A 16,734-nucleotide genomic window follows, 5' to 3' on the forward strand; every position below is an offset into this window, starting at 1 on the left:
AGAAAGAATACTAGATATAGGCTATTCTATTATATTATTAGTAATATTAAAATACTTTTTAATTTTAGACTTAAGCTATTTAAGCTTATAAGTTAATAAAGAAGTACTAGAGATTTAGTTAAGGTAATTATAGAGTAGACTAAAATAGTATATTTCTTACTTACGCTTATTATTTTAATAGTAACTAATTTAATCTAGATTATAGAAGTTATTATAAAGTTTATAATTAGTAATCTTATAACTTTTCTTATTATATATATAGTAAGTATTAGTATACTTAGCCTTTCTATACTAAATAGTTCTTTTCTTAGAAGCTATATTTCTAAGTACTTTAGTAATAAAAGAACTATTATTTCTCTTAATAAAAAGCTTTTTCTTAGTTATATAGCTTATAAAGTATAAAGTATTATAAAAGTTTTTAAAAATTAGAGTAACTAATAAGTAAGCTATAAAGAAATAAACTATATCTACGTTAAGCTTTAGTCTATTTAGTAAAGTTATAAGTTATTTTACTTTAGAATCTATATTAAAAGAAAGTAGAAATTCTTACTTCTTCTATTACTTTTTAAGATTAGTAATAATACTCTTTACTTTCTCTAAGTTAAAGATAGCACGCTTATTAGTAAGTATAATATATCTTATCTTAGTATCTATACTACTATATTTCTAGGTATATATATTATTAATAGTATTATTTTTTTTATAGTATTTCTTAAAAAAGGTATAAATTTTATTTATATAGTACTTAGCCTAATTATTACTTTTAAAAGTATTAGATATTATAAAAGTAACTATCTACTTATTATACTTTAGAAGTTTATAGTAGAAAAGAAAGCTAAGTTTCTTTTATAAAACTTACTTATTAGTAATATAAACTTCTACTATAGCGTAGAAGTAAGTATAATACTTAGTAAAACTAGATAAATTATTTATATACTTATAGATAAAAGCTTATTAGTATAAGCGCTTATCTATCTTAATAGTAGTATTCTTATCTACTTAGTATTTCTTTATATTTACTTTAAGCTTAGCTTAGTTTTTCTTTTTATAACTAGTAAAAAGCTTAATAATATAAGTAATAGAGTAATTCTTATTACTAATATAATCTAGAAAAATAAAGACTTTTATTTTATTAAAGAAGCCTTTATTATTAGCTTATTAGTTATAGTCTTTAAAGAACTTAGTAATATTATTACTAGTAAAGACTAAAGTAGCGTATCTAGAGTAAACTATAAAGACTATACTATTAGTTACTATTATAAATAATAATATACTCTTTACTTTAGAAATAGTTCTAGAGATTAGTATTTTTAGTATTAAAGTAGTTAAAGAAGTAGTAGATAAATACTTAGAAGAGAAGATTACTAAATCTCTTAACACTTTATACTTCTTCTATTTCTTTAATAGTTATTATAGTTCTAAATAACTTATAAAGAAGCTAATACTTCTTTACTTAATAAATTAAATACTAAATAGATATTATACTATAAAGATTATATATTTAAAAGATAAGTTTTAAATACTTAATAGTGTTTAATACTTTTTATCTAATAGTAGAGAATACTTTCTAAATATCTTTATAGTTAGTATAGCTTAGCGTTTTACTTACTATAATACTTTATTAGATTATTAGTTCTATTAAACTATAGTTTTATACTATTATACGTTCTAAATATACTTTTATAGTATTATACTAACCTAGTTAGTATAGTATTTTATTATACTTCTAATACTACTATTCTAGATATTAGTTAAATTACTATTTTCTAGTATTTCTAAATAGTTACTTTATCTACGCAATTATCTTATCTAATATTACTTAGTAGTAAGAGCGTAGTTAGCCTAAATATAACTACTATTATAGTTCTAGCTAATCTAAAGAAAAGAGCTAAGTCTATACTTATTATATTTATAGTAGTTATTATTACTATATATATTATATTAATATATACTAACTACTTTTTATACTATATAGTAGAATATATCTCTATAAGCTTTACTATTTATATAAGTATTAAAGAGTATAAAGATATATTACTATAAGAATATAAAGTAATTAGTATAAGTAAGAAAGTATATAAATATTAGTTTAGTAGAAAAGAGTTCTATTATAAAGAAATTCTATTATCTAAAGTATTATATAAGAGTTAGATACTAAAAAGTATTAGTAAAAGAAAGATAGTAGATAATTCTAAAGAGCTCTTATTAAAAGATATTTTTTCTTTAGATAATTCTTAGGTTATTAAAGATCTAATTTATATAAGAATACCTTATACACTAGTATATTATAAGATAGCTACTATTCTAGATAGTTTATACTACTATTTAATATACACTATAAGATTTAAGACGCTTTAGAAAAGGCTATTACTAATAGTAGTATTTTAGTTAGTAAATCTATCTATTCTAAGGCGTAGAGAGCTACTATTAGAGTTAATACTATTACTAAGGCCTCTACCTATTTAGAAAATAACTAGTCTCTAGTAACTATTACTTCTAGAGACTTCTTTAGTATAAGAAGCTATCTATAAGAATACTAGTACTAGTACTAGTATCTATATATACTTTTAATACCTCTAGCTATTTATCTATTTTACCTACTATAGTAGATATTAATAATAATAATAATAAGTTAGACTCTAATATATTCTTTATATTAATAAACGCTTCTTTATTTTCTTACGTAGAAGTTAGTAAGTCTAATAATAATAATTCTAATTCTACTTTATAGATAATTACTAATTAGATTAAGATTTTAAATAGAGCTTTACTAGGTTATATATTACTATCTTAACTATTACTACTACTACTATACGTAGTAATATATACTATCTACTTATAAGTTAGTAACTAGTCTTTAAAGAAATTATATTATTATTAAACTACTTTTCTTCTTTATAATATATTAAAATTATAAATAATACTAGTTATACTTCTTTCTTTATTAACTCTTCTTATGCCTACGTATATAAATATAAAACTATTTCTTTTACTTAGCTAGCTATACTTAAGCTAGCTAATAGCTTAGAAGTTACTAGTATTACTTATATAGCTTGCGTAATAGTTATATTTAGTAACTATATTAAGAATATTCTTACCTACGTTATAAAGCTCTTAAGTATTTAGATAATTCTAGAAATACTATAGTTCTATACTTATAAACCTACTATTAACTAGAAAAATATATTTTTAATACTTTAGTTAGAATATTATCTAAGTAGTTATATCTATAACTATAAGCCTATTTATATATAGAGTAGCTATTACTATAAAGTACTACTACTATAGACTCTAGACTCTTACTAAAAGATAGCGCACTATCTAAAAACTCTTTTCTCTATTAATATTATATTTATTTCTAGCTATACTACTATAAGCGCTATCTACTAAAATTAGAATATTAGCGTTATATCTTATAAAGAAATCTATTACTTAGTAGATCTTACTAATAATAAATAAGTAGATACTATACACCTATAAACTACTAGTACTAAAGTTTTACTAAAAAACTATAATAAGTTTTATAATAAGATAAAGAGACTTTATATAACTAAGAAAGACTTCTTTAAGAAGTTACCTAAGGTTTTATATCTTCTTTATTAGAGCTTTAATCTAAAGAAAGCTAATAAGTTACTTATATATTATAGTAAGCTTAACTATAATATTAAACTTAAACTTAATAAAGAAGAATAGCTACCTAAGCTCTTTTTATAGTATTTATACTTTATATTATATAATAAAGTACGTACTATAAAGCTCTATATTAATAATATAATAAAGAAAAAATATATAAAGCGTAGTACTTTTATATAAGTAGCTTTACTTTTTATAGTATATAAACTAAAAAGTAGAATATAAATTTATATTAACTACTATAGTCTAAATATATATACTATTAAGAACTATAATATACTTTCTCTTATTAGAGATATATTAGCTAAGCTTTCTAAAGTAAAGTACTTCTTTAAAATAGATATTATTACTATATTTAATAAGATCTATATTTAAGATAACTATAAGTACTTATTAGCTTTTATTACTTTTTATAGTCTATACTAGTATATAGTTATACTATTTAGTATATATAATAGTTCTAGTATATTTTAAGCCTATATTAATAATATATTATATAAGTACCTAGATAAGTTTTATATAGCTTATCTAAATAATATAATTATTTTTAGTAAAACTCTATAATAGTATAAGAACTATTTAGTATATATAGTTAGCTATTTAGCTAAAGCTAGTCTTTTTATAGATATTCTAAAGTCTAAACTTATAAAAAATAAGATTAAGTTTCTAAGTCTTATTATAATAAAAGATAGTATTAAAATAAACTTAGAGAAGATTATTACTATATAAGACTAGAAGCTTCTATAATCTCTTAAGAATATATAAGTCTTTTTTAGCTTTATAAACTTTTATAAATAGTTTATCTATAGCTTTTTTAATATTACTAAGCTATTAATATACTTTACTTAAGAAGACTCTAAACTATTTAAAATAATAAAGAATACTAAGATTATATTTAAAGCTCTTAAGAAAGCCTTTTATAGTAATATTCTTCTTATATACTTTAACTCTAACTTAAAGTATATTATAAAGACTAATATATCTAACTATATATATACTATAGTACTATTCTAGTTATAGACTAATAGTACTATATAACTTATAGCTTACTTATTAAAAAAAATAACTCTAATAGAGTATAACTATAAAATCTATAATAAAAAACTTCTAGCTATTATATATACTTTTAAAAAATAGTAACTAGAGCTTATAAGTATATCTAACTATATTAATATTTTAACTAACTATTAAGGTCTTAAGTACTTCTATACTAAGTATAACTTTAATTATTACTAAGTATAATAGATAGAGTTTATAAAGAAGTTTAACTTCTATATAACTTACTACCTAGGTAAATAAAGTACTAAACTTAATAGTCTTATCTATTATACTAGTAACCTTTTTAATAAGATTATAGATAATAGAGTATAGTACTAATACTAGATAATTCTAGGTAAAGACTACTAGAATATAGATTACTATTTACTTTAGAGTAGTAGCTATACTACTATCTAACTTATAAAAGTTTATATAAGTAATAATAAGTATAATCTTAGATTACTTCTTACTATTCTTTAAGAGATAAGTAAAAGTATCTCTCTATTTACTACTACTACGCTTATAGATATTACTTAGTTCTTACTAAAAAGTACTCTAGATTCTTATAATAACTTATCTAATATAAATAGTTATCTACTTAATAAAGTTATCTAAAAACTATACTTTAGTAACTCTAGGCTTTAGAATATTAAAGTAGCGCTTACTATAGATAACTATTATATCTTTTATTACTTTATTACTAAAGAAATCTAACTAAAGCTTATAAACTTAGAAGTTAGTAAGAATAGTAAGTTATTTATTAGTAATAGCTATTTTATTACGCTATTTAGTAAGAGGTTATATATAAAAATAATATAGTACTTTTATAATAGCTTATTTAAAGGCTATAGTAGCTATACTACTACTTACTAGTAAGTTAGTTAGTAGTACTACTAGTAAGATATAACTAATTTAATTACTTATTTTATAAATAACTATTTTACTTACTAATAATCTAAAGTTAACTATATAGCTAAGTATAGGCTATTATATTTATTATCTATCTTTATATAGTACTAGAATTATATCTTTATTAACTTTATTACGCTTTTATCTATATCTAAGTAGTATAGTTATTTATATTACTATATTATAGTTATAGTAAATAGGCTCTTAAAGATAAAAAAGTTTATTACTATAAAGAATATAAAAGTACTTATAGTTATTAATAAGTTTATAGAGTATATTTAGAAGAAAAAAAAGTACTTATATAGTATTATATTAGACTATAGTTATTAGTTTATATTATACTTCTAGTCTTACTTCTATAAATAGATTAGTACCTATTCTAAGCTATTAACTATATACTATTTAGAGACTAATAGTTAAACTAAGAATATAAATACTAACTTAAAGTAATACTTATAGATATATATTAATTATTTATAGAATAATTAGGCTTAGCTACTTTTACTAGCTAAATTTAAAGCTAACTTAGTAATAAGCGCTACTATAAACTTATCTTTATTTCTTACTATAAAGAGCTACTAACTCTATTTAGAATTAGAGTCTATATACTAGCTTTATTTACTTAATCTTACTAGCTCTTTTATTACTTAATAATAGCGTAATACTAATACGCTTACTAATTATATTAATATAACTTATACTTTTCTATACTAGTAGATACTATAAGTATAAAATAAAATAAAGAAGTTTACTAATATAAACTAGTTCTCTACACTATAATTTACTTTAGATAAGTAGATAATACTAAATACGCGCTATATTAAAACTAAATAACTAGTAAAATTACTAAACTATAAGAATATAAAGCTATATTAAGTTATTTATATAATTAATAATATAGCTTATAAACTAGATTTCTCTTTATAGCTTAAGAGTATATTTTTAGCTTTCTACTTATAGCTTCTATAGCTATATAATAATAATATACTTTTAGATTAGCTATAGCTAAGTAATACTATACTCTCTAAAGTCTATCTTACTAATAATAGTATTACTAAGTATATAGTCTTATAAGTTATTAACTCTTATATCTATTATAATATAGTTAACTTATATACTAGTATATAAAAGCTTTTATAGTATAAGATAGTTTAAGTTAGTAATAATTAATTAAATTTATAGTAACTCTACTTTAATATATATAGCTCTAAGAAGTTAGTATAAAACTTTTATACTTATAACTTAGATAAACTAGAACTATATAATATATTTTATAACTATAATAATAATAAAGAGCTTACTATTACTTTACTTTAGTTACTAAACTTTATATACTTAAAAAGAACTAGCTAGTTATTTATAAAGTTACTTAGCTAAAAAGCTTTTAAAGTCTACTAAGTTAATTATAATATATATTTTTATTTAACTTTAATCTTTATAGCTATTAGTAGCTATAAAGTAGTTCTTTTAAACTACTCTACTTACTACTTATTAGTCTTAGCTAGTATAGCGTTTTTTATAGTACTTTAGTAGACTACTAAATTACTAAATACTATAAATATAATAAACTATAATATTACTACTAGCGTATTAGAAGTATAAAAACTTTTAATCTTTTAGACTTTTTTATTAAGAAAAGCCTCTATTTATATACTTACTATTACTACTTAGTTAGAACTTTAAGTGCTTTAAAAAGAGAATATATAATAGTTTTAGACTTTACACTTTATTAAGCTAATATTAGCTTAATACTTCTACTATATATATATTTCTAATAAGCTCTATAAAAGCTTTTTACTATAATAACTTTATTATTTTATATATATTTATTATCTAATCTTTTATAAGACTCTTATAGTTACTTTTAGTAGTATACTAGTTTTTAGTAAAGAGAGCTAATAATAACCTTAGCAAAGGTTTTTAGCCGCTGTTTACCTAGAGAGTGCTTACGTTTTCGATAGTTTTCGAGAACTTCCGAATGCGGTAGTTTGAGCTCGGATCACCACCGAGCCGGGGCGATCCCAAAAGATTTGGGACTTGGACGGCGGGCTGCATCATCGTGCCATTCACGTCTGCTGTGCTGTTTACAACTCGCTGCTTTTGTGCGGCGCCTCCGTCCATGTCTATATGCTCTAATTCGGTGCGAGCATTGTCGCGCTCTCGAGTTTCGCCAAGCAAAACGCTCCTTCCGTTCCTGTACCAGACACCCACGATCCAGCAATGGCAGTCCGCCACACGACCAGTTGCTCGCCGCAATATTCACACGCCTTCGCGCCCGTACGTTAGCGAGGACATTCCCTTCGAAGACGATGCAGATCTACCGCCTGTTGTCGATCAACAGCCTCCCCGAAAGACTACTATATCTCGCACCGAGCGGGCCGTGTTCCAGAAGTTGTACAGGAAGTTTGATAATGAAGGGCGCCAACAGAAGAAGAAAGACCCTTTGGTAGATGTAGACGAGGTGTTCGAAGAGTTCCAGAAAAACACAGAAGATATCCCGAGTACAGAAGATATCCCGAGACCCGCGCTAGACAAGGTTTTCGACGAAGTGCTGAGAGGCGAACCGCGATTGCGCGAATTGCGTACACAGAGAACGAGGGCTCGATCTAACAAGCAAGATGCCGCAGGTGCAGAAGTGGGCAAAGCGCAGAGTAGCAAGAAGAAGGGCTCGATTGTGGAGGCAGCGAAGTTCAGAGAATTGCGTCTAGCGGAACAAGAACGGATCGATAGCCTCATACGCAACGCACCCACCGATCGCGCCCTCTGGCAAACCCTCGAGCGCGAAGTCTTTGTCAAAGTACGCGACCTAGATCTCGACAACGCCAGCGGCAGCCCCACGAAAGAGCCAACCGCCAAACCCAGCAACAACGCATCGAAGAAGTCATCAGAAGCAAAAGCCGCTTACAAACCCTCTCCACCCTCCACCGACGCACGCATCCTCTTCCACAACTACCCATACCACCTCATCACCGCCGTCACCACGCTACGCACCGAATTCCCCTCCTCCCCCCTCCCCTTCTCCATCCTCCCCACGATCAAGAAGCTCGGCCGTTCCTCGCACGCCCTCGGCGCCACAACAACACTCTACAAGCACCTGATCCGGACGGCATGGATCCAGCAAGCCTCCTACATAACCATAAACATGCTGCTCAAAGAAATGGACGACAACGCCATCGACTTCGACGCCGACATTCTCGGCCTCCTAGACGCAATAATCAAGGAACACAACCAGGCGAGGAGTGGTGGGCTGGGCAAAGAGATGGCCATGTTGTATGGCATGGAGATGTTTGCTGATGGCCTTACGAAGATTAATACGTGGAGGAAGGTGGTGGCGGAGAGATTGGGTTTAAAGAGTGAGGAGAAGAGGGCGAGTAGCTCGCTTGTTAGGAAGACGAATAAGAGGTCGGATGATCCGAACTGGAAGGGGCGGACTGGGTGGTGGAAGAAGGATGGTAGTACACAGGGGCCTGGAACGCAAGGGAAGGCTGGTGCGCAGGAATACATGCCGCTTGTTGAGGGCGTTAATCCGGGCGTTGATGGGTCTTTCCCGGAGACGGCGTCTGCAAAGGGCGGCGAGCAGGTCGTTCCGTCTGAAGACGCGGTTCCAGCGAGTGAGGAGACCGCTGCTGAACAGCCAAAGGAAGACGAGCCCACCGATGATAAACGTGTAGAAGTCTTAGTGTAGCATTATCATGTATAATACATTGTATTGTCACTCCAGACCCATATATTCACTCCGCAGACAGGACGTATCCTTACTTTCCATAATGACCAAGGCCACCATAACTCATTTCAACAGGGTCTGTAATTATAGCTACACTCCACGTCAATTCGACCTGAACACCAACGAAGTTTCCAATATCTACATGGGATTGGTCCAAACTGGCCTGTTGTTTGTCCAGTCAGCCTGCAGGGCATCAATCTTCTCAATAAGCCCCTTGAGAATGAGTGCATCAGGTGTCCCCCTCTCCGCTGCCTCTCTCTGCGCAACCGAGGTATATCCATCCACCAACTTGTCCAGGTACAGATCTACCAATCTGAAGCTGTTTGTAATAGCCGCCGCATTCTGAGTACGCATATACGTATTCCACTTTGTCTGCAGATCCAGACTTCGCCACGTGACCTGCCGACCGTTGATGGTCTTCGTGATTTGCGGCAGGTAAATCGTTTCGAGGTCGTTGAACATTTGACCGACCCGATCTTTCTGGGCAACCAGGGTTTGGCTAATGAAAGGATCGATGTGGTAGCGGATGGCAGCGATGGTGTCTTTGACGTATTTGAAGAGCTTTGTACCGTCGCCCGTGTATGTATCGAGCGTATCGGAATTGCGTGCGTCACTGACGCCCCAAAGACCTTCTTTGAGGTTGTTGACTTCACCGTCGAGAAGAACGAGCTCGTTGCTCCATTGGTTGGTATGGCTGGGGAAGACAGCGCCAACCCAATCGATGGCGGACTTGGTCACACCGTTGATCGTGATTCTTTCTGCAACTCTGATGTCGTACCAGAAGCTTTGAACGCACTTGCAAAAGTTGGTACTTGCTTGTGGGTTGTAACAGTTGACCTTGGTCAAAGCACTAGACTTTGTCGGCTTGGCGAACTTTTCGAAGAAGTTTTTGACCATTTGGAATTCCAAGATATGCTCTGTGGCGAAGCGTCCTGTGTTACCGGCAGTGGGCGTTGCAATCTGACCGAAACCCATGTCAAGACAGTCGTTGTAGTTGTTGTAGCCATATGTCGGTATATTTGGGAGTACCTGTGCAGGCGAACGTCAGCGAGGTCAACTTGTAATTGCGAAGGTTCGCCAGGGAAGTATAGCCTACAAAGCCCAACCTTGAAGACTCATGTAAGGTGACTTACGGTCAATATGGTACCAGAGGTGTGGAAGTCAGCGCTAACGATGACCATCTTGCCACCGAGTTTATCGGCGCAGAACTCCTGGGTTTTGCGATCTAAACTTCGTGAAAAGACATGATTGAGGGTCACATCGCCATATGCACGCTTTGCCAGAGAGCTACTACCGTCCACCACATGTGAAAGCTCTGAACACTCAGAACCTTGGTTATCGGGGCTTCCTCCAGGGCTGGGGCACAGCAGGTCCTGTAGGGGAATGTGGAATGGGGGACCCCAGGGTGTGACGCGTTTGCCAAATCGATGTACCGCTGTGGCATTGTTCGCAATTTCCGAGTGCTCATAAGGGTGGTAAAGAGGATGAGTACCGTCGATCGACGTGAAACCACGCTTAGTAGGCGCGCCTGATTGGAGGTCGGGACATTGGCCACCCTCAGGAAGACCGACCTCACCAGATCCTGGGAGATCCCACGTCTTGGTGCCCCAACCGAATGCCGGCGGAGTACTGACCTGCGCATATAACTTTGCGCCCACGTAGAAGCCATATGTCCACGGACATGAAGCTTCGGTGCTTTTACCAGCTCCAACCTCCATGCGAACATAGCCATCAGCAACAACTCCGGCTGTTGCAGCCCCAACCTTCCAGCTGTCATCAAAGCGAATACCAAACTCTGCGATGGCCTTGAGATGGGCTTCAGCCTGACCTGAAGCTAGAACAGAAGCGTAGAATTGAGGCTCCAACAGGCCGTTTTTGTCGCCAGTCTCTCCAGAATCCAGTTCCTTGTCAGCCTGGGGCTCGTATTCCTCAGAGGCGGCTGGATATGTTTGCCTGACGTCCCATTCCACAAGATCGATCTTGGTTTCTATCTCCGCAGATAGTGTGAGGCCAGCGTTGAACTCGCCAACCACGCGGACAGAAGGACCGATAGTGACAATACCAGGGACTCGGAATGTTGCGCCTGGGAAGGGAAGAGTAAGAATCGTCTTCTCTCCCGACTCGTACGAAACCTTGATCATGGCTTCGAGAGTGAATACCGCAGTGACCTTACCACTGTTGCTGAACGTAAGGTACGACTGGCTCAGGTCAAGAGAGCCGCCTGGATTATCGAAATTGAGCTTCGTGATGAGGGTGAAACCAAAACTGGTGGAGATTTCGACATCTGTGAGAGCCTGAACCAAGACATGGGCATTGAATTTGGCCGGTCCTGTGCCACACTCGACTTTGTCGTCAATGATTTTGGCGATGAATTGCTCATTCACGTCATGTGTGAACTCTTTCTCGATCTTGGGGCTGACCAAGTTGGTGAGCCAAGCAAGCACGTCGGATCCGAACCATCGCTTGTGAAGCTCTTCATGACTAAGAGCACCACCGTGATAGTCGTCTCGCCACTCCTCTTCAAGCCATCTCTTATGATTGCCGTCAAAGTCAGACAAGGAGCGTTTAGATTTACGCTTTGTGCTCGCAGCTGCGACAACGTTGTCCCAGTAGTCGTTCTTATTGGAAAAGTCTATCCTCATCTGGGTATCACCAGAATCGCGAGGAACGCGCCTGAAGTTGTAGTCGAAGGTCAGATCATAGACCATTGGCATATGTGACGCTCGCTTCCGAAGATGGTGCGGAATCGTTTGATCGACAGCAGGGACCATGTGTTTCGCGACGGCATAGCGGCCGGCTCCACAGCCAGCTGGCATTTCCAGGATGGTACCGGGTACGCCGTGTCCAAGTCCGATGTTTTGACAATTGTTGTTCTCTGAGCCGTCAATGCAGAACATCTGGATGGTTTGCTCTTCTTCACTCGGCCCGCCTTGGCAGTTGAACAGTTCCCAATGAGAGCCATCGCGTTTATCGAGAGAATGTTGCAGTTCTTTAGGCGATGCAAGCACGACAAATTGAAATGCAGCATTGGAAGGATCATCGTCGGTCTTGTCACCCTGTCCACCAAAGGTGTCGTCCACATTGAGCTCAAAGTCCGTATCGACGTCGTCCCCAGTCGGGGGATCGCTGAACAGCCGATCGAGTGGTACTGGAAGGAATAGCTGTTTACCATCGGTTGGGTCGCAGCAGTAGACTCTGTTTCTTTCCAGTCGAGGGAAGCAGGATTGCCCAAAACCATACGGGCTGTCCGTGAGTTGCACTTGCTTTCCGACCGGGCAATGATTGTCGAAGCAAGATCCGGGCTCTCCGTACCACCGGCAGTTCTTCCAATTCTTGGCGTCTTTCTTTGGGCAGCAGTATCGTTTCTGCATGTCAACGTCAATCGCTTCGAGCCAATCAACCAGAGCATTATCGATCAAAGTCATCGCGTCTGCAATGTCGGCGATAGTGCTCAGAAATGTGCCTGAAAAGGTCATCGTCGTGTCGTCGCCGTTGCAATCCTTGCCGACGCCTGCCCAGTAGCAGTCATGACCCTTAGCCGCAGGTGACTCGCAGCAATATGCTTTGTTTCCGTCTTCACAGTATTTCCCATCACCCCACTTGTTCATCTGCAGCAGTACCTCATTGTCATGGCAGCGGCCATTACATGGAGGTGCTTCGCCGCGCCAGTGGCACTTGTCGGGATCTGGTGCACTGGAAACTGGACAGCACAGCTGACTGTCCTCGCCTTTGGACCTGCGCGTGACAGGCTTCGCGCCACCGCATGGTTGCTGTTCGATTTTGAAGAAACCAGCCTTACAAGTACCGCCACAGTCAGTGACATAGCAATCAGGTACGGTCGCATCGTCCCAAAAGGAAGCGTCATCGGCAGTCATCGCGAGGGCTTTGACAGATTTTGGAGACACGACGGCGTTGAGAGCGTCCAAATCATCCGTGTCTTGATCAATGGCCCAGATGAGTAGTCCGCCGAGGCCTAGCTTGTTGGCAAAGTCGATCTTCGCCTTGAATGTGTCTTTGTCATCGTACGACACCCATTGGTCTTGGTTCCAGGTGATGTACTTGACTTGAGCCTCCTTGTCTAAAAGCACAAAAAGCGGTTAGCCTATCTATCACATGTGCTGGTTTCGTCGTGGCTGCTTACCATAGTAAGGACTGATCTTGTGCTGTTTGATCACTTGTTGAATCTCTTTGTATGTCAAAGTTCCTGAGTTGTCGGAACAGGGACCAGGAGATGCTCCGCCCTTGAAATTGCAGCCAGGTCGGTAGCAAGAGGGGTCTGATAGCTGGAAACTGCGACCATAGAACCCCAGCCCAAGATTGAGCTTCTCTGGTTTGATGTCGTTGCGCCAGAAAAGATCCAAGGCTAACTTGATCTCGGTCAAGTTCGAATGCCCATATATATGGTTGCCGATCGGGTTCGTTGAGTCCCAGATCTAGACACATATGTTAGCATTTGCTCGAAATAAGATGTTCACATGATCGCTGCATCCGAAACCCAGACCAGCTTACAAGCAGCTTGTGGGAAGGGCAATTCCGCAAAGGTGTGTCACCTCTTCAGCTCGGTGTCTAACCTTCCGACATGCACGAGTGCAGAAGCGGGAGGCAAATATTTGGCCTGACTTACTCCATGAAGATCATAGCTCATGACGTTGACGAAGTCGACGTAATCCACAGCTTTCAGATCAAAATGCCTCAGATACCAGAAGCTAGTAGGAACAGTGAAGGAGACAACATAATGCATGAGCTGCTTGTCGTTCTCCTCGTTAAGTTCTTTCAAGAACGTAACAAAGTTCTTGCCGTCTTCAGGCTTACCCCCTCGATCGGTGGCTCCGGGATACTCCCAGTCGAAGTCTACACCGTCAAAGGCGTACTGTCTCATAAAAGCGAATAACTTTTTGATGAACAAGGCGCGATTCGCAGCGGTGCTGACCATGTCGCTGAAGACCGGCTGAGTTGCGGTGCCGTTATCGTTGAAGGTCCAACCGCCAAGAGCAATGACTGTTTTCAAGCCGGGGTTCGACTTCTTAACATCTGTGAACTGCGAGAATAGATCGGGGCTAAGGTCGTCCATCGGAACCAGATCAAAAGTGCCGGGCGAAATGTAACCGAAGGAAAAGTAGAGATGAGTCAAGGCGCCTGTTGGGATATTCTTGAAGTCCTGCGAATGAAGTGAGTATGTTGCACTCGCTCTTGGCTGGTCTGACGTACCATGCCTTGACATTTCCTGTCATGTGCCCAAGCTTCATAATAACCGATCACTATCTTCTGAACATCGCCGCCAGAGCCACCAGAGCCTGGCTGCTCACAGTTGCTCTGGCATTTTGGTTCGTCTTCGGTACCTTTGTCGCAAAACTTCTCGGTCATGCCGCAAAAGCTGTGGGGTGTTAGATGGTATCATTGCGAATCTTTTGACCAGCATACCCAAATTCTGAACAACAGACATTGAGTGGACATTTGGCACCAGGTATCTTAGCGTCTTTGCCACACTCTGCTTTGGCATCGCAATTTGACCAGCAAACATCGTTGGGACTTTGACCGTTTGTGCCGCAATATTCTTCACCATAGTTACAATATCCGGTAGCCTTTGGGCAGCAGGCTCCGTTCTTGCATGGCTTAGACTCAGAGCATGAATAGTCTTCTTCAGCTCTTGGCTGTAGAGCTCGTGGGGCCAGATGCGGACAAACAGGCGCACGTTCCGTATGCTTTTCTTTGGCAGAATAGTCGAACGGACTGGACTCAAGTCAGCTACGAATGTACCGCATCTAACAGCGTTCGTCTACATACTGAGTTGGATTGACGCAAGTTGGTGGCGCGTGAGATCTCTTGTGGTGAAATCGAGCGTGCGACTGATGCGCTGTAGCAGTGATAAGCAGCACACAGAAGACAATGGCCCACCGTGCGAACGCGGAAGTCAATCTTGACATCTCGGCGTCTGATTCCACTGAAAGCAGTAGGAAAGAAACCAAGATCAAGGACTGGAAAAGAGCGTTCTCAGAAGCTCCGTGGGAAAATGGACTCTGTCTATCTTACCGGTACCCACAGCTCAGGTACGTTGGCATCAAGGTTTCCATTTGGGCCTACCGTGGATCCAATGGACGCCTGAATAACAGCGGTCATCGTGGCGGCGAGTAGTAGGCGTGCAATTCGCGCCCCTGCATGCATGGCCAGGCCAACGGACTGAAATTTCCAGATTTGTACTGGCAGAGATGCCGCGGGAAGTTTACCATGCGGCCCAGATATGACATCCCATCTAAATTTGCGCTCTAACGCATTGGCGCCCTCGGAGTCGCTCGCTAAGACATCAAGAAATGATATCAGCTTCTACCTAGGCATTACCCAAGTAGGAAGGACATAAGTCAAGCTGACTGGGTGTCAGTTGCCGTCCGGATGTCCCGACTGCAATGTTTAGTGAGCTATCATGTCTTCAGGTACTTCCGGTATGGGAGCAATTTTCAGCGCGCAGTGCTGCAACGTAGAGGCGGTTCCCAGCGCTGGCCGAACTCGGGAGTCTGGCCTTTTTGCCACGGGAGTGACGCTCAGGTAAGAATTGCTCAGGGCTGAAGCGCGGTCGTACTATCAAAGCAACCATGACAGCCTTGGGCCGAAGAAAAAAATCGAAGCGGTGGAGATGACATGACGTTACCCCTAAACTAATGCTGAACGTCTGCCGGGCGTAAATATTTGGCACTTCACTGCAGGTGATCTTCCGGCTCCGAGTGGTGCCAAGCTTCATAGTTCGTGCTTGGCATCAGGCCTTCCGTCCGGATTCGGGCCGCGCCCGCCGCATCTTCAGGGCCCGCTTTTTAGCCTGTTACTGAACTGATTTATGGTCTAACATGTTGCCAATACTCCACAAGACTTACACGACCCACACCGGCGCCAGATGGATGATGAGAATGGACCCTTGGGATGCAGGTGCCGAGCGATTAGGTGTCCCATGCAGCGCGGCTGGCTATAGGGCATGCCCAGGTGCTTTCTTGCCTCGGTGTAGAACGCAGTTGAAGCATCCTGCATCGTCGTTCTTGGTTGCAGTCATTCCTGTGAGTACGTCTTTCGTGGACCGTCGCAGACTTTCCACAGGACGATACCTACCTAGGTAGGTACTGACCCTTACACAAGAATGCGTTCGCATAGTCCCAGGATGTTGCTGCGGCTTTTGCTACCCCTTTGGTATCTCCCATCGACAATTGCGATACCCTTCTTCAGTAACAATACTATCCCATCCAATCTGACCAGTGATTGTGCGACGGCCCTTCTTACAGACGTTGAACAATGTCCTCCTACCGTTGCTACCTTTGCTATTGGATATTACTACCCCGCCTCCGTGCTAGAAAAAGCATGCACAACCGCCTGCGTTACTGCCCTTGAGCAGTACGAAGCAAGCATTGCCACAGCTTGTACCGGACAAACTTGGACGGCATACGATGAGA

At 37.5% G+C, this 16,734-nt stretch overlaps 2 protein-coding genes across 2 annotated transcripts; one reads left to right on the forward strand and one right to left on the reverse strand.

The window, feature by feature from the left end:
• Positions 1-7,699: 7,699 nt before the first annotated feature.
• On the forward strand, positions 7,700-9,265 carry J4E88_008226 (uncharacterized protein; the record flags this gene model as incomplete). The annotated part of the gene is made up of 1 exon (XM_049401837.1): positions 7,700-9,265. The coding sequence occupies one exon, from the start codon at positions 7,700-7,702 to the stop codon at positions 9,263-9,265; it is 1,566 nt and encodes a 521-aa protein (XP_049252375.1).
• Positions 9,266-9,442: 177 nt separating this feature from the next.
• On the reverse strand, positions 9,443-15,421 carry J4E88_008227 (uncharacterized protein; the record flags this gene model as incomplete). Its single annotated transcript, XM_049401838.1, has 8 exons — positions 9,443-10,333; positions 10,438-13,382; positions 13,446-13,737; positions 13,929-14,462; positions 14,513-14,678; positions 14,746-15,034; positions 15,089-15,158; positions 15,335-15,421. 8 exons carry the CDS (start codon positions 15,419-15,421, stop codon positions 9,443-9,445), a joined length of 5,274 nt encoding a protein of 1,757 aa, XP_049252376.1.
• Between the last annotated feature and the right edge of the window lie 1,313 nt (positions 15,422-16,734).

The sequence above is a fragment of the Alternaria novae-zelandiae genome, assembly GCF_023758075.1.
Source record: "Alternaria novae-zelandiae strain BMP 2774 chromosome Unknown scaffold_18, whole genome shotgun sequence".
Taxonomy (NCBI): domain Eukaryota; kingdom Fungi; phylum Ascomycota; class Dothideomycetes; order Pleosporales; family Pleosporaceae; genus Alternaria; species Alternaria novae-zelandiae.